General features: G+C 46.5%; 1 protein-coding gene across 1 annotated transcript; it reads right to left on the bottom strand.

Annotated features, from left to right (window-relative positions):
* Positions 1–254: 254 nt before the first annotated feature.
* OAT (ornithine aminotransferase) lies at positions 255–24,544 on the bottom strand. The gene is made up of 10 exons (XM_073685135.1): positions 24,412–24,544; positions 15,120–15,338; positions 11,551–11,775; positions 8,272–8,367; positions 6,210–6,337; positions 3,585–3,707; positions 3,380–3,508; positions 2,453–2,566; positions 2,226–2,370; positions 255–766 (listed from the first exon to the last, which is right to left on the bottom strand). The coding sequence occupies exons 2-10, from the start codon at positions 15,316–15,318 to the stop codon at positions 606–608; spliced, it is 1,320 nt and encodes a 439-aa protein (XP_073541236.1). The 5' UTR covers positions 15,319–15,338; positions 24,412–24,544; the 3' UTR covers positions 255–605.
* Positions 24,545–26,510: the final 1,966 nt, after the last annotated feature.

Here is a 26,510-nt window from a genome sequence, read left to right as displayed (position 1 = left end):
CTCAGCATTTTTTTTTTTTCCATAAAGGTTAATTTCTTACACCAGTACTTATCAAATGCATCACCATAGAAGAATGGCATCTGTTGTCTCAAAGGGAAGCTGTAACGGGGGCACAAATGCCATGAAATGGCTGCAGATTCCAACATAGAAGAAATCCCATACATCACATAACTGGAAATTCATTAGAGACCAGGTCCAGGACGCTCTGACTTGTCAGGTTGGAGATCACAGATATAAAACAGTCCAGGCTGATATTTCAGAGAAATAAGATTTTTATTTCACATATCAGAAGCAGCGAAAAAAATATATATGTTATAAACTATAATATTAAATAATGTCTACCTTTATTACTATAAATACTACAAGACATACAGAAAAACGGAGCACTAAGTACAAACACAGGAAAATCTCCAATACATGGAGGGCTGTACGAGTTCACGATGGCACACTTGTCCATTACCCATAAGTGCAGCCTTCACCCATCACTACCAGTCTATTAGAGGGCACACTGTGTCCATTGGACCAAATTTAGTAACACTCAATTTTGGGAGTATCCAATTGCATAACCACATGAAAAGCAGTATGAAGGAATACAAGATGTCTGCTCAGAACGAGAGGAGGGTCTTATGGATGATTTCGCTGCACTCCTGGATCTCGTCCTCCTTGATGGTCAGCGGTGGTGCCAGTCTGATGATGTCTCCATGGGTGGGCTTGGCCAGAAGTCCATTATCCCGAAGTCTCAGGCAAACCTTCCAAGCATCACAATCTAAAACCAAAGTGGCACCAAGTTAACACAGACAAGTCACGAATCATTTTTACGCAGGATTGATCAAACTGGCATCATTGAAGTCTGCAGCAGAGGTAGATCACGGCCTTGACATTGCAGAAGGTAAATCAGAGCAAAAATTGACACCCAGTAGATCTAAAGTCCGAAGCAGAAATTGATCTCTGCTGCAGAGTTTGTCCTCAGTGTGCATTCCTTATAATATCTGTTACTGCAGCACAGTGGCTCAGTGGTTAGTACTGCAGCCTTGCAGCGCTGGGGTCCTGGTGTCAAATCCCAACAAGGACAACATTTGAAAAGGAGTTTGTATGTTCTCCCTGTGTTTGCATGGGTTACCTCGTGGGTTCTCCTGTTCGACACATTTCAAAATCATCCTGATGGGAAACCTAGATTGTGAGCCCCAATGGGGACAGTGACAATGTATGGAAATTGCTGCAGAATATGGATTTTAGGCAAAATGCAATCTATTTATCAACATTTGACATTTCATTCTCATGGCTGATACAGTGTTACACTGCAGGTTTTGTGTCTATACTCCACTCCCCTTGAACTTAATGGAAATCCTACACCACAGTGAAAGGTTTTCACTACAGGGGGTCCCAGAGGTTGGACATTGTGAATAGCTCAACTGAGTGGGAAATAAACAGGGAAAGGGTAGAAGATTGAAAATGTCCAGCCAACACAGAACGTCAGAGGTGACTATCACCACTGCTGGCACGATGTGTATGTACATACATCTCATATGACAGAGCCCATTTATACAGGCCAACGAGGGTCTTAAATGGGTTGTCCAAGTTTGGGACCCAGTCCTTGGTCTGCCCTTATTCACACAGGTCACTTCTGACACAGTAAGGATTTTTTAGACAGTGTAGGACCGTCCCAAATAAGGTCACCGTGCCGTTGGTAGGATGGCTTTTATGCCATTTTAGGTCTTTGTTATTTAAATGCAATTTTGTGTCCTTAATTGTTGGGTCCCTTTACTGTAATTTTCATCTTCATATTACAGAATTTATTTATTTATTTATTTTTAGATATCGCATGTGTACATTTTGTAGAACTTTCAGAATTTTCTATAGTAGCAACGCAGTTTTTATGTTTTAGCGCAATCACTCTTAGCAATCTAAGATGCAACCTTGACGTTTTTTCATAGTTTGAATTTTTTTTTTTTTTTTAAGTTGGCTCCTGTTCACACTGGATGTGCTGGCCATTTTCGCTATTTGATATTTTTAAAGTCACAATTACTGCACCCACTGGACCCCATGATGAGAATCCGGTACAAATGGCACCTGTCACTCAATGGATCTGGTACTGAACTATGGTCAAGTTAGAGAAAATTACAATGTAAACAGGAACAGACCTTAACTAAATGGTTTAGTTTTCCCTAACAAGTCAGAAGACCACAAAAAAACCTTGGAAGTGGAGTCATTGGAGAGCAGCTTACCTTTCGTTTCTTTGATGACAATGGCGTTCAGCAATCCCTTTCCCCTCACATCCGTGACAATATCCGAGGGGGTCTTCATGAGTTCTGCTCTCAGCAGCTCGCCCATTACTTGGGCATTCTCTGCCAATTTCTCCTCTTCAATGACCTATAAAAACAGGTGGATAAATCCAGTGACCAATGTACAAAGCAACATGGGACATAGATATCTGTAATGACCAGTAGAATACCTCTAGAGAAGCCATGGCCACCCGGCATGCCAGAGGATTGCCTCCATATGTGGATCCATGTTCTCCCGGCTTAATCGTGAGCATCACTTCATCATCACAGAGTACACCCGAGACCTGGAGAAAAAAATATACCAAGATCCTTCAGTAACTGGGTTACAAAAAGCCTGGAAAGTCCAGAAAAAAACCAAACGCTTTTCTACAGAACAGAAAGCTCATGGAGCATATGCCAAATATAGCCATAGACCTCCATGAACCTAACAAACACCAACATTGCCCTTTTTAGCCGCCATCAGTGCAGTATGCACCAGCACGGTCCAGACGTTGCCTTCCATGTAACAGTCTTGACCAGTGATTCCGCAGACATACTGTCACGCAAGGTGTTAGAAAGACTTAGTGCAACACAGAGGGAAAGGGGGGAGTGGAGACCTCTTAGTCTGGTCTAGTGTCACCCTGTCTCAATTACCGTCCCTATATTGGCTCTGAACCAATTACCGCACGCATGCCTCGCCCTGACTTTCCCTGGCATATGACTAAGGCTAGGGAAGGGAGGAGATGAGCACTAGTCGATCTCCACTAAACTTTAATGACAAGGATAGACAAACAGGGGGGAATTGCTTAGCTTTAGATGACTCCAAATGCACACACGGCCTCAAGCTCCAGAGAGGACGAAGTACTGCTCTTGCTAAAGCCTCACAAGTAGTAATGAATATCGCCGGCACCTCCCTCTCAGACAAACCAGGTATTTATACACCCGGGACAGGGAGCTAATTAGCCAGAGGGAGGTAGCCGCTAGGTCCTAGAGACAGCCTCTTATCTAAAATGATGTCTGTAATGCCAGACAGATCTCCTGCAACCCACTGCAGGGCGACTGTCGCCTCTGATACACCTGTGACACATACAAGGACGTAGTTCTACATATACACTTACAGGATAAACTCCTCCTGAAAGGGCTTTTCCAAGCACCACGATATCTGGACGGACATTCTCATGGTCCACTGCCAGCATCTTCCCGGTTCTGGCCAAACCAGTCTGCACCTCGTCAGCAATGAACAGAACCTATAGAAGAGAATAAAGCTCAGTCACATTTAGCAGAGGCGTCCGAAGCGTCATCCCGTGCAGTACAACCACTTACATTGTGTGCCGAGCACAGCTGCCTCACTCCGGTCAGGTAACCGTCATCAGGGACAATGACTCCGGCCTCACCCTGTATTGGTTCCACCATGAACGCCGCTACATTGGGGTCCTGGAGCGCTCTCTAAATTGAGAGAATTTACACAAATTACATTCTAGATATTCTATAGAACATATATCCTATACCTGAGTGTAGAAATTATATTCCACGAGTACAACCTCAACAAGTCAGAGGTCCGCATGATGCATTGATGATGGGCATGAAGAGTACATAGTCACCCACCCCCAATAGCAGCATACAAGTTACCATTTATTGCACCCTCATTGCCACAGAGGTTGATCAATGATTTAATTCTGTGGGCAGAAACACAGAACACAGCCTAAAGTCTAAGGTAAAGCAGGAACCGGAAGCCATGAACCAAAAATCTGATCACTGACATTTAGTTATACAAGAAACCTTTGTGTGGAGCCCAAACTAGTTTTTAACAAGCCTTTTAATATAGGTCATCCATGTTGCCATTTTTTTTGCGTCTCACTTATGGCGGCTTAAATCAATCCAAAGTATAAAAGCAAGGTAAATTCTAACGTCTAGGTGTCATTGCAATATTAAGGGAAGCCCAGATTCCTGCTGCTCAAACCCTTGGCAACATCGATCAGACACTGGTGGAGTTATTGCAGTAGTTGTTATAACTAGATGTTATCTGAGAAAGTCACCTGACAGCTTTTCAAATTATGGATTTCTCTGAAATGCTGCAGAGTTTCATAGGAAAAACAAAATGCAGTCGTGCATCCAGTGGCTCCGGTTACACGTGGTTTGATACATACCCCATGACATGTTGGAATTCTAATGCTGGATTCCAGATAAGCTGCAGAGTAGCCAGCAGCTTATGGCCAAGACCATGGCCAAGACCATGGCCAAGACCATGGCCAAGACCATGGCGTCCCCAACAGCATGATGCAGAAGGCAGCTCATTACTCTTACATTGTGCTGCCGAAGATTCTATGTCGGCCTTAATGATTTGAGCACCTGACATTTTGTTCATTTCCATTGTGATCGCCAGAATGTTTACATGGGATGATAATTGGAATTATCAGTTCATGTACATGACTATTTCTCCGCTCAAAAAAAGTACACTTGGTGGAACCTAATAACCCATAAGTGAGCATTTGGCAGCACAGCGACCCTTTACAACTTTCTATAGAACACATTTGATGAACCATCAGAAAACTGGATCTTAAAGGGGTGTTTCCATCTCCAAGATCCTATCCCAATATGTAGTAGGTGTTAAAATATTAGCAAATGCCTTCAGTTAGAATAGTATAGTTCTTCTGATTCGCTAGGTCTCTTTTCTCATGTGCAGACACTGCAGGACTTTAAGTATTGATGGTCACGACCACTGATATAGTGACCGTTAGCTAGTTGCTAGTGGTTGTAACTATGGATACCTAAGCTCCTGCAATGCCCTGCACATGAGGAAAGAGTCAGCAAATCAGAAACTATACTACATTTTTAACTGGAGGCATTTGCTGATATTATTGCACCTACTACATATTGGGATAGGATCTTGGAGATGGGAATACCCCTTTAAGTATGTTGGTCACTGCCATAACCGCTAACTATTTTGACTGGTCTGGGTTCCCTAAAACTCATGGAAAGGTCCTCGGCAGCAAACTGTTAAAAGGGTTTTTTAATTTCAGAAAACCCCTTTCCCTACAGTTTATTTTTTTTCGGCTTCAGTCCGTCTTACAGGGTCTCGAGTTGAGCCTCCACAGCTGATCCTGGTGTCAGATACTGCCTGCAGCGCCGTCATGTTGACAGCGCTGCAGCTAATAAGAGACACCAGGATCAGTGGTGGACCCAAAGAGGGGAGGATAAAGCAGTATTTTTTTTTTTTTAATAAAAGAAAGTGCTACCAGCAGACAATGTACTTGAAAAAAGAAAACCCCTTTAAGCTGAATAAGTTACTTGGTGCCAACTGAAACAGATAGGAAGCACTTTGCGGTGTCTCTACCTTGGCAGAGTAGCGTTCGCAACTGGTCAACCTCACCGTACTACCAAGTTTTACCAGGAGATGCATTTCTCATGCAAAGTCAGGAGTGCAACTTCTAAAACAAGGGTCTTTGCAGCAGGAGTTTGCTACCATTACTACAAGGAAATGAGAAGCACCAGCCTCCTGGATGGCCGCCAAAGCCATATCCGGTCGTAGGAGGCAAAGGAAACAATCAGCAGGAAGAATCTATTATTGGACCAATGTGACCACTTTATGGAACCAGGTTATTTTAGACAGATCCTAATGAAGCAGTCAACAGTCTGAGCCCCATAATAAAATATTCTCTCTAGGGAACATCTGTCTCAGTTATTAATTGGTCATACTGTATAATATTAATTATAGTGCCAATCATCCCATGGCGCTTTACATGTGAATATAATGTAAACTCTGATCATCTGTACGTGCCCTGGCAGCTGCTGGAATCTGTAGCTTCACATGTTGGGGGTTGTAGTTTTACCTTAGACTGGACAACTATGACCTCCACTGATACACAATCATTATGAGAAGTTTCCCAGATACATGTTATACCCTGGTGGAAAGTCTGGTAGCCAGATGCAGCCCCGTACACCACTCACCTCCAGAGCCGGAAGGTCATTGTAAGGAATGACCTGAAATCCCGGCATAAATGGCCCAAAGCCTTCATAGCTGGAGGGATCTGTGGAGCTGGATATGGCCGACATAGTCCGTCCCCAGAAGTTACCAGCTGTGGAAGAGAAAAGATTTGATATGAAGCAAAGGACAATAGTAGAACAGCCCATATATTATGTCCCGCTCCAGTAATTACAACAATATACAGTGGGTACGGAAAGTTTTCAGACCCCTTTAAATTTTTCACTTTGTTTCATCGCAGCCATTTGGTAAATTCTAAAAAGTTCATTTTTTTCTCATTAAAGTACACTCTGCACCCCATCTTGATTGAAAAAAAAGAAATCTAGAAAGTTTTGTAAATTTCTTAAAAAAGAAAACTGAAATATCACATGGTCATAAGTATTCAGACCCTTTGCTCAGACACTCATATTTAAGTCACATGCTGTCCATTTCTTGTGATCCTCCTTGAGATGGTTCTACTCCTTCATTGGAGTCTAGCTGTGTTTAATTAAACTGATAGGACTTGATTTGGAAAGGCACACACCTGTCTATATAAGACCTCACAGCTCACAGTGCATGTCAGACAAAATGAGAATCATGAGCTCAAAGGAACTGCCCAAGGAGCTCAGAGACAGAATTGTGGCAAGGAACAGATCTGGTCAAGGTTATAAAATAATTTCTGCTTTACTCAAGGTTCCTAAGAGCACAGTGGCCTCCATAATCCTTAAAAGGAAGAAGTTTGGGACCACCAGAAGTCTTCCTAGACCTGACCATCCAGCCAAACTGATCAATCGTGGGAGAAGAGCCTTGGCGAGAGAGGTAGAGAAGAACCCCAAGATCACTGTGGCTGAGCTCCAGAGATGCAGTAGGGAGATGGGAGAAAGTTCCACAAAGTCAACTATCACTGCAGCTCTCCACCAGTCGGGCCTTAAAGGCAGAGTGGCCGGACGGAAGCCTCTCCTCAGTGCAAGACATATGAAAGCCTGCATAGAGTTTGCTCAAAAACACATGGACTCCCAGACTATGAGAAATAAAATTCCCTGGTCTGATAAGACAAAGATAGAACTTTTTGGTGATAATTCTAAGTGGTATGTGTGGAAAAAAACAGGCACTGCTCATCACCTGCCCCATACAATCCCAACAGTGAAACATGGTGGTGGCAGCATCATGCTATGGGGGTGTTTTTCAGCTGCAGGAACAGGACGACTGGTTGCAATTGAAGGAAACATGAATGCGGCCAAGTGCAGACATTTCCTGGATGAAAACCTCTTCCAGAGTGCTCTGGACCTCAGACTTTGCTGAAGGTTCACCTTCCAACAAGACAATGACCCTAAGCACACAGCTAAAATAACAAAGGAGTGGCTTCAGAACAACTGTGACCATTCTTGACTGGCCCAGCCAGAGCCTTGACCTAAACCCAATTGATAATCTCTGGAGAGACCTGAAAATGGCTGTCCACCAACGTTCACCATCCAACCTGATGGAACTGGAGAGGATCTGCAAGGAAGAATGGCAGAGGATCCCCAAATCCAGGTGTGAAAAACTTGTTGCATCATTCCCAAGAAGACTCATGCCTGTACTAGCTCAAAAGGGGGCTTCTCCTCAATACTGAGCAAAGCGTCTGAATACTTATGACCATGTGAGATTTCAGTTTTTCTTTAATTTGAAAAAAATTCTACATTTCTGGGTTTTTTTTCAGTCAAGATGGGGTGCAGAGTGTACTTTAATGAGAAAAAAAATTAACTTTTTAGAATTTACCAAATGGCTGCAATGAAACAAAGAGTGAAAAATTTAAAGGGGTCTGAATACTTTCCGTTCCCACTGTACATCCATGACAGATGCAGTGATCATATCCCAAGTAATCAGATTCTGCAAAATGGGAACGTTACCCGAGTGATTCATGGTGTCCTGATATCTGACCATTTGAAAAAGGGGGAAATGAATCATTTCGGAGGAATTCGATAAACTCTTCCTGAGTCACCATCATGTGAAAAGCAACTATTATTTTTGCCCTTTTGCAATGCAAGAATAAAACACCAGATTATCTACCTGCAAAAACGATCTGCGCCTTGTACTTGGGGACTCCTTTCACAGTGTACGCCCATTTTCTAGCCAACTTGCAGGCCGTTTCTCCACCTTCAACTCCTAAAGAGATTAAAAAAGTTACAGATTTAGACCGGTGAAAAATAGAGATCAGAAGCTGATGGATACCAAGAGCTTTCCTAGACGTAAAGGACTCCCGACATGCAGAGTATGCCACGGACACATTATCACCCACTGTACCCCCCAATGTGCAATATCAGCTCCCCATATCGGAAAGTCCGACTACATGCGAGACAGTCTGGGTACACTAAGCTGGCCATACACAGATTCCAGGACAGACCAGTCATCCAAGATCACTCTTCCGTTCTAACATTGTTTTGAGGAACAGTTATGTAACAGATCCATTTTAGACATTGCTTGAGTGTTGGAGAGGCTGGAGGGACCCCATAGACTATAGGGTTCAAAGAGTGTTTAGAACAGAAGAAGTTGTAAAAATTGACAACAGAAGCCAGACGGACCCCATAATAATCATTAGGGCTCTTCTGCAATTCCAATTCTACAAAGGTTCCATTTTAGACATTACACATTTCTGATGAATGCAAAAGCAAAAGGGCCCCACAGATTAGAGGGTCTGCTGGGGTCTCATCAGCTTTTAGAATGGAAGAAAAAGTGCAAAAACTGAATAGAAACTAGACAAACCCAGACTTGGACTGGCCGACAGGAGAACAGGGGAATCCTCCAGTGGGCCACCACCCTCTTCTATGAACAGTACTTCGTACAATATACTTGAATCACTATGTACAAAGACGTCATCTTATTCAATTACAATCTACCCAGTTCATTGTTATATAAATTTGTGGTTGAGGATAATGTCACATTTGCATGTAGCTGAAAAGTGGGGCCCTGGAGTAAGTTACCGGTGGGCCCTTGGCATCCCAGTCCGACACCAAAAGGGTTCAGCGCAGTGGCATACCGCCAATGGCGGCAGGCCACGCCACTACTATGGAGCCCGTGACCGGGGAGGGCCCCAAGCAGCGTGGGAACGAGGAAGATGGGAGAGTAGGATGTTGCGGCGGTGGAGAAGCGGGGCACACGCAGTAGCCGCTGCTGCAGCTACCACGTGTATCCGCTGCTAAAGGGACATGAATATTCCCTCTTCTCCACTCCCATGGGCTTGAAGAGGGAATATTCATTCTCTTTAGTAGCGGGCACGGAGGAGTGCAGAGCCGCGGCTTCTGCAGTCAGTGCCCGATGCTAAAGAGAACGCATTTTCACTCTTCTCTACGTCCATAGTCCCAGCGTGGAGAGGAGTGAATAGCCAGCAGCAGCAGCTCAACTTGGCGTCTGAGAGCATGCACTGCTCAGATGCTGACATGAGCTGCTGCAGACAGGACGCAGCACTGGAGCAGAGGTGAGGAAGGAAGGCGAGTATAAGTGTTTATTGTTTTATGTGTGCACTGATTGGGGACTTGAGGGGTGCCCACACATACCAGGATTGGGAAATTTACCAGTAGCTGCTGCATTTCCCACCCTAGGCTTATACTCAAGTCAATAAGTGTTCCCAGTTTTTTGTGGCAAAATTAGGGGCCTCCGCTTATACTCGGGTCGGCTTATTTAAAATATACGGTATTGTAACATCAGTGAGTATGTGGTGCCCATAATACTGCAGGACTGTGGGGTGCATTATAATGTATTGGGGCTGCATTTTACCCTATGGGGTGTGTAATATACTGTATGGAGGACCATGGGAAGTTTATTATTATAGTGTGCGCGCGCAGGGGGGGGGGGGGGGGCCATCACACAGAGAGCGGAGGGCCATCACACAGAGAGCGGAGGGCCATCACACAGAGCGGAGGGCCGTGCGGGGGGGGGGCCCATCACAGCACGCGGAGGGCCGTGCGGGGGGGCCAAGGGCCGTGTAGGGGGGGGGGGCATCACACAAAGCGGAGGGCCGTGCAGGGGGGGGGGGCCATCACAGCACGCGGAGGGCCGTGCGGGGGGGCCAAGGGCCGTGTAGGGGGGGGGGGCATCACACAAAGCGGAGGGCCGTGCAGGGGGGGGGCATCACACAAAGCGGAGGGCCGTGCAGGGGGGGGGCATCACACAAAGCGGAGGGCCGTGAAGGGGGGGGCATCACACAAAGCGGAGGGCCGTGCAGGGGGGGGGGGCCATCATACAGAGAGCGGAGGGCAGTGTGGGGGTCACCATACTTTCCCTTGGGAGTGGAAGTGGGGTACAGTAGGGTCATTATACTGTGCATGCGGAGGCTAATGTGGAGGAATTCAACATGGGGGTATCATACTGTGATTGGGGGGCCCTTTTATTGACATCATACTTTATGGGGGCAATGAAAGAGCAATCCAGGACTTCAGCAGGAGGAAAATTACTATGTAAAGGATGGAAAGCTGTGAGATCTGCTCTTCTGTGACAGACAAATATTTATTTTTTTGCGGGGGGGGCAATTAGAGCTTCTGCTATGGGGCCCCATGATTTTTATGTACACCCCTGGTCTAACGGCTCTTATTTGCATCAATTGGGCAACAGATCCTCTCTTTAAAGGACTAGACATATTGATTTAATGGAAGTGTGAACAAAGCTTAACATATGGAGGATTGTTCAATATCAATGACTGATCTTTGTGCTCCCAGGGAAGATAAGAGTCTAGGTCCCCCCCACACCTAGATTCATTATTGCATTTAAACCTGTTAGTCACTTTTTTAGAATTCTGCACTTTATGTTTGCACCATTTTCATCTATTTGCACCTTTTTTTGAACTTAATTTTATATGTCTTCTCCTGTTATCACTCATATTGTGGGACAAGTTTAAAATTTCCAGATGTTTTCATCCAACCAATTGCAACTTTTTGAAAAGTTGCAAAGTTTATTGCAAATTCACTCCAGTCCCTGCTCGGAGTGATATTATGCCAATTTTGCTGCAATGTTTGCCCCATTTTGTACTAAAAAAAAACCCTCAAAAAGTTGGGACAGAAATAAAGATTTTGCTTAAAATACACAAACCACATGCACCATTGAAAATTTTGGCGCAAAATATATTAACCATTACCACAAGAAAAAAAAACCTGCAAATGATGAATGGAGGTGCTAGGTGTGTAGAAGCAGATTCTTCCCCTCCCCCAATTCAGAACACACAAACCAGGCTGCCCATCCATGTGTATGAGGATATGGGGGCGATAACCCATATCAGACTGATGACCTGTGTTGGTCATTCATGAAGGGGTCTGGTCTCTTTAGAATTAGAGGATGCAACACTTTGCCCCCGCTTACCCGTGTTCATCGGTAGTATCTTGTTGTAGTTGAACAGCTTGGTGATGTACTCCTCGTATTCTCCCAGGACATCGTTGTAGAAGGCCCTGGAGGTGAGCGTCAGCTTCTCTGCCTGAGACGTTAAAGCATTGACAATCTTGGGATGACAGTGTCCCTGGTTCACCGCACTGTAGGCGCTCAGGAAGTCGAAGTATCTCCGACCTTCTACGTCCCACACGTAAACCCCTGCAAGGAACGGCACCGATTAACATTCCACCATCGCTTCTACTTTTCCTTCTTAACCACACAGCAATACAATTTTTTTGGTTGCCATATAGTCAAAAGGGGCCGTCCACCTTTGGGGACTTATTTAAAAGGAATTTGTCACTAGGTTTTCACTGCCCATCTGAGATCAGCATGATGTAGGAGCAGAGACCCCCGATTCCAGTGATGTATCACTTACCGGGCTGCTTGCTACAGTTTAGGTAAAATCCCTGTTTGCTGCAGATCTAGCAGTACTCTAAATGTTGAGTCCTGTATAACCCCGCCCACACCACTGATTGACAGCTTTGCCTATGCACAGTGTACACAGCTGCCAATCAAAGGTGGGGGGTGTGGTTTGACTACAAGGCAGCAGGTTTACTAGTCCTTTACTAATAAGTGATTATATCAAAACTACAGCAAGTAGCCCAGTAACTAAACCAAATTGTGAAGAGGATATCAAAGGCAACAAGCAAAAGAAAAGGTTAATACTTTGAGAACAGCTGAAAATGTAATAAGCATTAAATTGCATAACTGATTGTATTTACAAAGCACGATCCGAAAACACCTATTCATGAAGGAAAAATCCTGACCCAGTTGCACTCGGCATTTTAATAAATCATTGTATTCTCCAGGAATTTTTTTTTAGTCGTCAACATTGTGTTGTGCCTGGTAATGTGTTAACAAATTGACAACTGGGTGTTACACACAAGCTGGAGGCGTGTCTGCACACTGTCTAATCAATGCCCACCGGATCACATTGGAAACAACCAGTGGTCAACTCATTCAGACACCCCCAGGATAAACCGAGAACGGGCCCCCCCCCCCCATTCCTTCCCCTCTCCCAAGAGGAACCGGGAACGGAGCCCCCCCCCACCCATTCCTTCCCCTCTCCCAAGAGGAACCGGGAACAGATCCCACCCCCACCCATTCCTTCCCCTCTCCCAAGAGGAACCGGGAACAGAGCCCACCCCCCATTCCTTCCCCTCTCCCAAGAGGAACCGGGAACGGAGCCCACCCCCCATTCCTTCCACTCTCCCAAGAGGAACCGGAGCCCACCCCCCATTCCTTCCCCCCTCCCAAGAGGAACCGGGAACAGAGCCCCCCCCATTCCTTCCCCTCTCCCAAGAGGAACCGGGAAAGGAGCCCACCCCCCATTCCTTCCCCCCTCCCAAGAGGAACCGGGAACGGAGCCCCCCTCCATTCCTTCCCCTCTCCCAAGAGGAAATGGGAACGGACCCGCCCCCCCTCTCCCAAGAGGAACCGGGAACGGAGCCCACCCCCCATTCCTTCCCCTCTCCCAAGAGGAACCGGGAACGAAGCCCACCCCTCATTCCTTCCCCTCTCCCAAGAGGAACCGGGAACGGAGCCCACCCCCCATTCCTTCCCCTCTCCCAAGAGGAACCGGGAACGGAGCCCACCCCCCATTCCTTCCCCTCTCCCAAGAGGAACCGGGAACGGAGCCCACCCCCCATTCCTTCCCCTCTCCCAAGAGGAACCGGGAACGGAGCCCCCCCCATTCCTTCCCCTCTCCCAAGAGGAACCGGGAACAGAGCCCCCCTCCATTCCTTCCCCTCTCCCAAGAGGAAATGGGAACGGAGCCCCCCCCCTCTCCCAAGAGGAACCGGGAACGGAGCCCACCCCCCATTCCTTCCCCTCTCCCAAGAGGAACCGGGAACGAAGCCCACCCCCCATTCCTTCCCCTCTCCCAAGAGGAACCGGGAACGAAGCCCACCCCCCATTCCTTCCCCTCTCCCAAGAGGAACCGGGAACGAAGCCCACCCCCCATTCCTTCCCCTCTCCCAAGAGGAACCGGGAACGGAGCCCACCCCCCATTCCTTCCCCTCTCCCAAGAGGAACCGGGAACGGAGCCCACCCCCCATTCCTTCCCCTCTCCCAAGAGGAACTGGGAACGGAGCCCACCCCCCATTCCTTCCCCTCTCCCAAGAGGAACCGGGAACGGAGCCCACCCCCCATTCCTTCCCCTCTCCCAAGAGGAACCGGGAACGGAGCCCACCCCCCATTCCTTCCCCTCTCCCAAGAGGAACCGGGAATGGAGCTCCCCCATTCCTTCCCCTCTCCCAAGAGGAACAATGAGGGCATCAGTGTATAAGTAGTGGACAACCTCTAAGATGGCCAAAGTTCTTATTTCTGTAGTAAATAATTTCCTCTTCTATTTAGTCAATACTCTGGTCATGCAATGAGGTGGACTTTCTGGAAAGTTTCCATTAAAACCTAAACTTTTTTTCTTTTTTAAATACCCTCATCAGCAAGAATACAAAATACTTCTAATGTCAGGCCGCATTAAAGAAAGTGATAATACATGTATAGCAGAATAGATCTGTTGATAAACTATTCTGATCCTAAGCAGCTGAGCAGTCACATTCGATACCCAGTCCTGGATGACATCTCCCAGGGGAGGTCATGTGCCGTCATATGAGGCCACCGATGCATTATATATGGCCTCTCCGAGAAACAACGCTTCTGGGAAAAACATCTTCAGCACAGCATATGTTGTAGTGAACGGGTTATCCATTTTTGGGAACTTTATTTTATCTGAGGCTAAACATTTTTGATATTTGGTGCAAAATTTTTAAATTAAACATTTACAGTCCTAGCGCATTTACTTTGATGTGATCTGTGGTCATAAATCAACTGAGGGGAGATCAGAAAAAGATAAGTGTTACAAACTCCCATCAGTCCAGATCAACAAGCTGGCTGACAGATTCTCAGTTAACTCATTCTGCAGCCAGCAAGACTGCTACAAAGAGGCTATAACATGCAAAGTAACTTAAGAAACCTAATTCCAAAAATGATTTATAACTCCTCAAGGCTGGAAAGCCCCTTTAACAGCAACTGATAAGCATTATAAGGCCATGTTCATATGTTGCGTTTTTGCTGTGTTTTTTCTGCAGGCAAAACCTGCCCTCTAGGCAGTAAAGAAGCAGCTTCAAAAAAAGCAGATTTTGCAGAGTTTTTATTGCCTTTAGTGCATGCTGAAAGTTTAGTGCCCCCCAAAAAAATGCTACTTTTTGCACCAAAAACGCAGCAAAACCTGTGTTTTTTTGCTGAGTTTTTGCACTTACCCATTGCTTTCTATGGGTGAAAAAAATGCTGGAAGAATTGCAAAAACACAACAGTTTGCCAAATCAGTCTGTAAAAAAAAAAAATTGTACAGGAGATTTCTGAAATCTCAGCTTTTGCTGTAAAACTCAGCTTAAAATTTACATTAAAAAATGCAGCAAAAATGCAATGTGTGCACATAGATGTGAAAGGCATTCAATAAGCAGAAGGTGCCAAAGAGTAAAACCAGATTTTAAATAACGAACCTTTCCCCCGTTCTAGGGCCACGGGGAGCGGGTGATAGTTGTGGGCTCCATATTTTGCTTCTCTGTCGAACACATAATCCGAGTTTAACGCTTCTTCCAGGCTGCTCTCGGTGGCCACCGGTCCTGCAGAGCTCATTGAAGCCCTGAGGTTGGTGCACAGTGCACCCAGGCTGCGTCTCTGGACAAGCTTGGAAAACATTTTGGAGAATACTAGAAGTCCTGTGATAGAGAATGGAGAGAGTTAGAAGAGTCCTAGAGGCAGGTGCATCCAAATACAAGAGGAGCCGAGATGCCAGAGCCTATAAATGTCTGAGAACGACCAGCATAGACCCAATCGATAGCAAGCTCCACACCGTACTCCCACACCAGACACCAAATCACAGCGTGCAAACATGACCATGATAACACCCAAGATCTCACCGATAACGCCACTGGGTAAACACAGGTTGTGCAGAGCGAGCAGATTGTCAGCATTCCTCTAGATGAGTCGGTTTTGCATCAGCTCTTACAGAAGCAGCTCATCTGACGTGGACTGGTTGACCCCAAGGATGGAATGTAAAGATTTTGGAAAAGTATAAATATGCAAATTGTCTCTTCAGAGAGAAAGCGGACTAGAACTCTATAGCGCCACGTATTGGAAGTAGCAATCCTACAAGTCATTATCGACCTTTTAATGAGCCTTGAAATATGACCTAGGAACATGCAAGGCCTTTAAGTCTCCTCATACTGGCATGCCACTCTACACAAGGAGAAACTATCCCTTAGATACCAGTCTCACCCTCTCACCCAGCCAAATCAGATCTCATGCTTTGTACTGACGAGGCGCAATAGCCCAAAACACTGTCTACAAATATTGAGATTCTGGTTTGGCTTTTATCCTAAGTCATGTGGCAAGGCTCGTTAAAGGGTCGATAATTACTTTTGGGATTGCTACTTTCAATAGGTGGCGCTAGAGTTCTACTCCTCCTCCTCCTCCTCTCTGAAGAGACTATTTGCATATTTAATTTCCCCACAGGAGCATGCAAAGCATTTAAGTCTCCTTATACTGGCGTGCCAGACCTGGCATGTCACTTTCCACAAGTAGAAACCGTACAGCAAAGGTATAAAGTCACTTTGCTATATACATCATCTAAACCGCCAACTGATAGCAGGGGCGATGCATTATAAAACCATATTGGTCATGAAGCCAAGTGCATTAGAGTTTGATTTCTTTCTATTTTTTTGAGAGCCCAGTTAAATACTTACTCCACAATAAAAAATATATATATATATATAAATCAATCACAACACATGCACAAGTATAAATGCAAGCCCTCTTCAAATAGAAGGGTCCCACTTTGGCCAAAGTCAGTGTCTTGTGTGACAAGGAGGCCTTTGGGTCTCCTCACAGTCTGATTCTTGATAACTCCTTTGTAGCTAACTTTTAGTTGAAGCAAAAATCTCCAAAATCTGCAGCAGACACGTCTCACTCAGCGTCTCAATGGTCACACCCAGTCATTTCCCTTTTGTAACCTTGATTCATGAACAGCTTCCGCCGGTGGCTGCACGTTGCTCAGTCTTCTGATCATCAGATGAAAACCAGGAGACGCTGCAAAAACTGAAAAGGACTATGTCGCCTTAAGTCAGTGACAGCTTAGCTCACACTGAAGACTTTATAAAATCAGTCACAAGGGGGGGGAAAAAAAAAAAGTCTGACTTTTTTGCACGTATTATGGGCACTGAAATTCCTACTGAAGTGTGTGGACAAACAACCCACGGCCGCTGCCGGACCCGCACTGGGCAGCTCATATTCCTTGGCAAGGAGACAACACAAGCAATCCATGGCTTTTGGTTCAGATTGAGATGCAATTGGAGGAAAACCACCACAACCCATGACACACCCAGCAATCACAATATAAGGTCATGGAAGTCACGTGTACAAGTCCAGAGGCACACTGGAAAGTTTCTAATTTATACTCTACACCCAAGTTCCTGGAGGTCACGTGTAACATCAACGACACTAGAACATAAATGGCTGCAAATTTCAAGAAAACCACAGGAGCAGAGCCTATGGGACAAAAAAAAACAAAAAAAAATTGCACCCAAACTCATCTGAGCTGAACCAATAGAAGGGACTTATGGGCTGCTGTAAATTGACTGTCTGGGTTGGTGGTAAGGTAATAAGATCCCTGGTGACCTGGAGCAATAAGAGTTAGGCCGGGTTCGAACGGTATCTTGGAACCCATTTTGGACTTTATTGGGGGGGGGGGGGGGGGCTTTCATCTGAAAAATGGGACTTTGGGAATAAAGGAGTTCAAAGTTGCATGTTTTGGACTCCATTTGCCTAACTACGACTGTCAGTGGACTCTGAAGCCAGTTTATGAGAGAGACAGACCCTTCTATAACCATTTCAGAGCAACAAATTTTGGGGCCCCGAAGACTTCAATGGGGTTCGGGTTCTGTTTAAAGTTCAGGTACCCAAAACACACTTAGTACTAAAGTTCGGTCGACCCCATTGGGGATCCAACCGTGATCAGAAACTGACCTCAATTGTAAAGCAATCTCCCAATCAGAAGACATCAGCATCCTACCCCTCTACCCATTATTAATCATAACTACTTTCCAAACCCTTAGATGTTGGGTGTTGTGTGGCCAGCATACGGCACAACAAAACATGGCGCGTCAACCCTACTTGGCCCATAAGTGAACATGGTGCCAACCTACAGCCAACTACAAGAGGTGACCCAGTGATGTGAATGTCAGGCCACAGTTGGGCTCAGGACTTCCACAAATTTTCAAAGTAAACGCTGTAGATCACTGACTAAATGGCATTTTTGTAAGTTTATATAATGAAATCTATGCACGGTCACAAGCTGGAAAATGAGCAAGAAAAATGCCACCAGCTGACCTGTCCCACCACATTTCCAGGTTTCTGCTCAACCCCTAGTATACAAAAACCTAAAGGAGGGCTCTGAGTAAGACAAGTGCACGTGGCTTACAGTGCCACGTATTATGTCCGCACCATACAAATAATTGCAGATATGTCAAGCTGTCATCTAGACTACGCCAGGTTCTGTTTGCCTGTTGGCACACGGAGGAGTAGAAGCAAATCCGCCAAAAAATCCTATTCCATCTACGCAATGTCAGACTGCTGTGTAATCCTCCCATACTCGGCCATGAACCAAGTCCCCAGATGACCTCAGGTCCCAGCCACCACCAGCTCCACTCCATGTCCGGATAAAGCACATTCACCCAATACAACAGCCAAGGAAATATTAAGGTGAGGGTAATACATAAAGATGAGATGGATTCCACATATCCAGGTGTAACTGTCCCAGGGCTTGTGCACTATCTGCAACGTGACTGAGGACCTGAAGATGATCACCATATACAAGGAGGATCCATTACTGGAAATCATCCCTATGGGCAATGGCGGCAAGTATTTGGGCCAACCATTTACTCTACTGAATGCATTAAAGAGAAGAATGACATCTTAGAAACTAATAGAAAATATTCTAACTGTAAATAAACTGCCAGTCCTTATACCGTATGATCTTTAGGGGGCTCTGGATCATATTAAAGGGGTCGTCCATTACTCAGCCAACCCCCTGCTCAACTACTATACTCTCTAATGGGAAAACAATAAGCTTGTATGATGTGGGCGCCAGGGCTCCGGTGACGTTACATCATGTGCGCCCTGAAACCAGTACCGATAATGGGCAGCTTCACTCTCCAGTTTCAGACATAATGGACGTCCAGAGGTCAGAGCAGCAGATCTCATGTGTCCCGGGTGTCAGTTACATTTGAAAGAAGCAAGACTGATCAGCTGCAGGGGGTCACACTGATCGGCTGCAGGGGTCATATGACATAACATCATAAAAGACATAGCACAGATATTACTAGAATGACACCGGCAGAGTATTACCATACTTCCCCATGTCAAATAAATTGATAAGGGCGTTGTCTGAGTAGTGGACACCCCCTTTAAGAGACCAGTTTTGTAGGAGTCTTATTGGCAATTCTCCATGGGAAATAAAAGCACTAGTGTTGAGCGAGTATGTTCTGTTCCGAGTATGCTCGGGCCGAGCTCCCAGTATTTATAGCTGCTCGGTGATATGGTTGAATCGCTCCCGTGTGCATGATTTGCAACTGTTTGACAGCTTTATTACATGTGAGGAATGTGTAAGAAATAGACATTCCTCACATGTAATAAAGCTGTCAAACAGTTGCAAATCATGCACACAGGAGCGATTCAACCATATCACCGAGCAGCTATAAATACTCGAAGCTCGGCCCGAGCATACTCGGCAAAAGGGTTAATAGAACATACTCGCTCAACACTAAAAAGCACACATGCAAATTAGTGCACGAGAACCAAACCCTCACTGGTGCCACCTACTGGAGGTTATCTATCCTACAATTTAATGTCTGACACTTGTCACCAGACGAAAAAGGGCTGTTTTTCTGCTCATGTTATTCCATTGCTGAACATTCCACTTTGTTTTTATATCCACTATAAAATTTGATATTTTGGTCTTTCTATAGTGGACATTTTTATTGCCTTTGTCGAGGAGGCGTGGCCCACAGGCTATTAATGCAGAGCGGCCTAATGACACGCCCCTGAGGATCCTGTGAGCCACACCCCCTTGATAAAGACCATAGAAATAAGCACTAAATAAGGCTCTGAATCTGTATGGTGGATTTCTAAAAATTAGTCAGGAGAGCAGCGGGAACAAAATAAGTCCAAAGCGGGACACACGAGCTGGTGATAGACCCTCTAACTGCCAGCGCTGTAGCTGGACCAGGGGTATCAGACAAGCTAATATGGAAGGGGGATATTTCCCCTCATCAGTACATGTTGCTTATTACTTATTGGGTCAGACTGACTTAGGATAGCTACGTTCCCATGATGATTTACGCTGCGTATTTTCGAAAAAAATGTAAATAACCCATTTTACCTAATGGGTGCAGAAATTCTGCATCAAAAGCTCATTGTGGGAACGTAGCCCAACAGGTGGCACCAGGGACCTTCCCTATCTGACAATTTATTTGCATTTATGCACAAAGTCAATAGCAGCAATACCCTATAAATCAATAGGACGTCTCCCCCCATCACACGTCATGTCCTTAGTGGCCGCATTCCAGCCAGCAATGGCGTTCAGTCATATTTCCATCCGTGCTTACTGGAAACCTCTGCTGCAAAGCTTCACCTTCCAATCTACATCTTGCTTAAAGTTTAACATTCCTGGTAAGTTTCCCCTGCAGCGGTCAGGACGTCACTCGTATCTATTACAAGCGTTAGATCTTAACCTTTCAGACATGCTTTCGGTGCTATTTGCTCAGTCTATTTGCATTGCTCTTTATTACGTAGACTGACAGGGGAAGCAGGTGCCACCTGCACCGAGTATTGGCTGCGGCCGCCCTCTCCCCCGTCCACTCCTCCGCACAGTGGCCAGTCATCACACCGCCCTGCACACACCCAGGTAACGCCGCTCCACCTTGACCTCACCAATAGGAAAATCATAAAATCTGTAATCTCCTAATCTCTAATCTAACACAAAGCATCAAGTCCTGCTGTACGGTACGTGGCACGAAAGCTTGTATTCAGGAACATTAAACTGCAAAAAATGCCAGCCTGGCACAGAGGTGGCAAACCCATCCAGCAGAGACATTTGGGAAGGGGCTGGAGGGGGTTTAAATGAGCATGTAGTAGTCTCTTATCCTGTACCAACAGCATCAGATTCACCTATAGGGCATCAGATCGGTTCCCAAAACGTATGGTCGTGATGGGATCTGCAGTTGTAATGTTCTCGAGAAAATATGACAGTAATACGGCTGTATAAAACCCCCCGATTGAGAGATCAGTGGGGGGTACCTAGAGTCTGACCACAACCCATATTGTATTGACGACCTATCCTAAGGAAATGCCATCAATATTAAAGTCCCAGGAAACCCATCTAAAGAGGCAACGTAATCTGCAAAGTGCTAACAAGCAGTTAGAAGAGTCAGAACTAAAATGGTTAAAGCCGTCTAACAGCTATATCTGCCCCAGTGGGCTATGTGCTGCACAGTGCAGTCATACCAGGTCTCCATCGCACCCTGACCACATTTAGAGAGCAGTTTACATTAGTACGTGGCATAAACAGTTGCAAATCTTCATTTATGAACTATGCCTGACAAAAGTTGAGCGAGTGGCACAGTGAGAAGGGAGAGGGGCAGGGGCGTAACTATAATGGGTGCAGGGGTTGTAATCACATCCAGGACCTGGAGCATAAGGGGCCCAAAGAGTACTTTTGGCCCATATGAAAGACCAATACTGGTAAAAGACCCATGAACGCTGGGAGATCAGTTGGAGATTTTGCATTGGGCCCCAAAAGGTTGAAATTACACCAGTGGAAAGGGGACAAAGTCCTCGACAAATATACACAACAGAAAAACATGTGGCACTCAGATAAAACTGTGGGGAGCCCCACAGGCAGCAGCGGGGTTCCCCTACCGCCGGGGAGCCCCACAGGCAGCAGCGGGATCCCCCCCACCGCCGGGGAGCCCCACAGGCAGCAGCGGGATCCCCCCCACCGCCGGGGAGCCCCACAGGCAGCAGCGGGATCCCCCCACCGCCGGGGAGCCCCACAGGCAGCAGCGGGATCCCCCCCACCGCCGGGGAGCCCCACAGGCAGCAGCGGGATCCCCCCCACCGCCGGGGAGCCCCACAGGCAGCAGCGGGATCCCCCCCACCGCCGGGGAGCCCCACAGGCAGCAGCGGGATCCCCCCCACCGCCGGGGAGCCCCACAGGCAGCAGCGGGATCCCCCCACCGCCGGGGAGCCCCACAGGCAGCAGCGGGATCCCCCCACCGCCAGGGAGCCCCACAGGCAGCAGCGGGATCCCCCTACCGCCAGGGAGCCCCACAGGCAGCAGCGGGATCCCCCTACCGCCAGGGAGCCCCACAGGCAGCAGCGGGATCCCCCTACCGCCAGGGAGCCCCACAGGCAGCAGCGGGATCCCCCCCACCGCCAGGGAGCCCCACAGGCAGCAGCGGGATCCCCCTACCGCCAGGGAGCCCCACAGGCAGCAGCGGGATCCCCCTACCGCCAGGGAGCCCCACAGGCAGCAGCGGGATCCCCCTACCGCCAGGGAGCCCCACAGGCAGCAGCGGGATCCCCCTACCGCCAGGGAGCCCCACAGGCAGCAGCGGGATCCCCCCCACCGCCAGGGAGCCCCACAGGCAGCAGCGGGATCCCCCCCACCGCCAGGGAGCCCCACAGGCAGCAGCGGGATCCCCCCCACCGCCAGGGAGCCCCACAGGCAGCAGCGGGATCCCCCTACCGCCAGGGAGCCCCACAGGCAGCAGCAGGATTCCCATACCGCCGCAATTCTATAGACTGAAGCTTTACACTGGAAAAAGTTAAATCTGAACATAAAAAGGTACAGACTTCATTATTGTATTTTAGGACAGTAAATATTCACAAAGTTTATTAGGTGTCTTGTGGACTTTAATAAATTTGATGCAATTTACTATTTTGTTTTCGCTTTGGCAAATTGCCTCTTCAGAACTCTAGCACCACCTACTGGAAGAAGTAATCCTAAAAGTCAATATTGACCCCTTAATGAGCCTTGCTACAGGACATGGGATAAAAGCCAAATCAGACATTTTGGACTTTTGCAACTTTTTTGCAGCCGTTATTGCAACCCTATAGAGGCCTTTAGAGCGTGGGACACACACACACACACACACACACACACACACACACACACACACACACACACACACACACACACACGAGATTAAAAGTATGTATCCTAAATATTGCCTTGTGCCTCATTCTTAAAGGGATAGTCCTTCTCTGCCCACTTCCACATCAAAAGGTAAGTGAAGATGTGACATGATCAGCAGGTACCAGATGTGATGTCACCTGCTCACATCTCAATGTGGAAGTGAATGGAGAAGGACCATTTCTTTAAAGCGCTTAGGCCATGTTCACATGGGACACCCAAGCTGCAGAATCCTTGCAGCAGTACTATATGAGGCATATACAAAAGATGTTGAGTTTGGGTCTGTACATTGAGAGCGTTTCACCGACGTATGAATTCAGCTCAAAGGAACAATTCCGGATACAGATGTATACACAATGGAAGCTTCCGTTTACAGGTTTTTGAAAAAACAAACAAACCCTTTCCTTCTCCAACTTGTTCCATTACACATCACCTAAACCCAGAATACAACCTATAACATTTATAAGTCAAGGGGCGGGCGCTGCTGGGGCAGGTCGGATCTTGCTGGTTGAATATTAAGCTGCATAACTTAGTTACATAAAGAATAAATGATGCAATAAGTCCTCGTGTATCAATATGCAGGATGAGCCACGGCGGAACAACGACACTGCACACAACGTGGCACCGAGCCTCATGTTACACATAACATCTGTAGCACAGAAGCTGCAGATGAAGACAAACCTGTAAGACCCCATTAACACAGCCATAAACGCTGCCTTTTATCTGCACTGAATGTTTCCTGCAGGTGTCCATTGTTGCGCTCCCATTTGTGCAACTTTTTTATACTACAGAAATGTAAATTCTACAAAAAGAAATGTTATTTTTCAGGATCCCCATCGAGAAAAATAAAACCTCTACAGTTCAAGTCTTTAAACGCCCGGTTGGAGGTTTAATGGACCAGAGCCACTTTGGCATTTACACTATGTGGGAACACGGCCTTACCATGAACAACAAAATACAAGTCCGCCAGCTACACATCATGTGATGCTCATCATCCCAAACTCCAACAGTGTAGAGTGGTCAGAAGCCAGGACCCCAGTATCTGCAGCCCCCCAATGGATGCCCAAACTGATGCAATGCAAGGACTTCTGCAGACTGTAGTTCCCCAACAGCTATAAATACCAATAATTCATGGTCATCGCTGGATACTGGGGGCACAGAGCCATCCGGGGGGATACAACTAGTTATATATGTACTGACCCAGGAAAAATAATAGATGAAACCATCCATAGGACCAATAGTGGTCCCTGCCACCAGCATCACAGGGGCCATATACAGAACACCTGGTAAGATAGTGCGAATCACATCGTATCAATCAGGTCATTGTCAGAGGACAAATCGTATCCACCATGAAACCGCTAATCCTTTTATTGAGAAGGAAGTGACACAATGTAACAAGCCGGCCCGGCAGGATGATGCAATGCGGGCACCAGTCACCCTCCATCCACTCAGCAGCACCACAGCCCGCCCCGACCACGTAACACGCGCCAAGCAGACACTTATTAATCCCGATCCCTGCACCGAGACTCCCGATCACCCACCTGCTCCAATCACCCGGCTGCGAGGGAGACCGCGCCCCCTCCCGGCCTTTATATGTAGAATCGTCGCTGGGTGACGTTCTGCAGGGCTTTAGCTGATTGGTTGGAATACTAGCCAGCTGACCAATCACATTGTTCTTTTGAGCCATCTCCCTCCTCTCGCCCCCTGTGCGTGACAGATGGGCGGGGCCGAGAGAAGGCTGGAATGTGCAGAGCGCGGCGTTCTATTACTGTACAGCCACACCACGTGACCCACTGATCTGTTACTGAAGATGCACACCACGTGACTCCCTGCATTACACCTGTATACCGTACTGTGCTGTATACTCTACTGTGCTGTGCTCTATACTCTACTGTTCTGTATACTGTACTGTGCTGTATACTGTACTGTGGTGTGTACTGTGCTGTGCTGTATACTGTACTGTGCTGTATACTGTGCTGTATACTCTACTGTGCTGTATACTGTACTGTGCTGTGCTGTATACTGTACTGTGCTGTATGCTGTGCTGTATACTCTACTGTGCTGTATACTGTACTGTACTGTGCTGTATACTCTACTGTGCTGTGCTCTATACTCTACTGTTCTGTATACTGTACTGTGCTGTATACTGTACTGTGGTGTGTACTGTGCTGTGCTGTATACTGTACTGTGCTGTATACTGTGCTGTATACTCTACTGTGCTGTATACTGTACTGTGCTGTGCTGTATACTGTACTGTGCTGTATGCTGTGCTGTATACTCTACTGTGCTGTATACTGTACTGTACTGTGCTGTATACTCTACTGTTCTGTGTACTGTGCTGTGCTGTATACTGTACTGTGCTGTATACTGTACTGTGGTGTGTACTGTGCTGTATACTGTACTGTGCTGTATACTGTACTGTGCTGTATACTCTACTGTGCTGTATACTGTACTGTGCTGTGCTGTATACTGTACTGTGCTGTATACTCTACTGTTCTGTATACTGTGCTGTGCTGTATACTGTACTGTGCTGTATACTGTACTGTGGTGTGTACTGTGCTGTATACTGTACTGTGCTGTATACTGTACTGTGGTGTGTACTGTGCTGTATACTGTACTGTGCTGTATACTCTACTGTGCTGTATACTGTACTGTGCTGTGCTGTATACTGTACTGTGCTGTATACTCTACTGTTCTGTATACTGTACTGTGCTGTATACTGTACTGTAGTGTGTACTGTGCTGTATACTGTGCTGTGCTGTATACTCTACTGTGCTGTATACTGTACTGTGCTGTATACTGTACTGTGGTGTGTACTGTGCTGTATACTGTACTGTGCTGTATACTGTACTGTGCTGTATACTCTACTGTGTTGTATACTGTGCTGTGCTCTATACTCTACTGTTCTGTATACTGTACTGTGGTGTGTACTGTGCTGTATACTGCACTGTGCTGTATACTCTACTGTGCTGTATACTGTACTGTGGTGTGTACTGTACTGTGCTGTATACTCTACTGTTCTGTATACTGTGCTGTGCTGTATACTGTACTGTGCTGTATACTGTACTGTAGTGTGTACTGTGCTGTATACTCTACTGTGCTGTATACTGTACTGTGCTGTATACTGTACTGTGCTGTATACTCTACTGTGCTGTATACTGTGCTGTGCTCTATACTCTACTGTTCTGTATACTGTACTGTGGTGTGTACTGTGCTGTATACTGCACTGTGCTGTATACTGCACTGTGCTGTATACTCTACTGTGCTGTATACTGTACTGAGCTCTATACTGTACTGTGCTGTATACTGTGCTGTGCTGTATACTGTACTGTGGTGTGTACTGTGCTGTATACTGTACTGTGGTGTGTACTGTGCTGTGCTGTATACTGTACTGTGCTGTATACTGTACTGTGGTGTGTACTGTGCTGTATACTGTGCTGTGGTGTGTACTGTGCTGTATACTGTACTGTGGTGTGTACTGTGCTGTGCTGTATACTGTACTGTGCTGTATACTCTACTGTTCTGTATACTGTACTGTGCTGTGCTGTATACTGTACTGTGCTGTATACTCTACTGTTCTGTATACTGTGCTGTGCTGTATACTGTACTGTGCTGTATACTGTACTGTAGTGTGTACTGT

Source organism: Phyllobates terribilis, unplaced genomic scaffold (genome assembly GCF_046119375.1).
Source record: "Phyllobates terribilis strain yellow unplaced genomic scaffold, ASM4611937v1 Scaffold_5__5_contigs__length_657084704, whole genome shotgun sequence".
NCBI lineage: Eukaryota > Metazoa > Chordata > Amphibia > Anura > Dendrobatidae > Phyllobates > Phyllobates terribilis.
This window is presented reverse-complemented; position numbering and strand designations above follow the sequence as displayed.

Excerpts from the sequence above, each read along its gene's own strand:
- OAT (XM_073685135.1), bottom strand. The coding sequence starts at position 15,318 with ATGTTTTCCAAGCTTGTCCAGAGACGCAGCCTGGGTGCACTGTGCACC. Across the intron at positions 3,708-6,209 it reads ATGACCTTCCGGCTCTGGAG|AGAGCGCTCCAGGACCCCAA; the intron begins GTGAGTGGTGTA and ends CTCTCAATTTAG. Across the intron at positions 767-2,225 it reads TGTCATCAAAGAAACGAAAG|ATTGTGATGCTTGGAAGGTT; the intron begins GTAAGCTGCTCT and ends CTTTGGTTTTAG.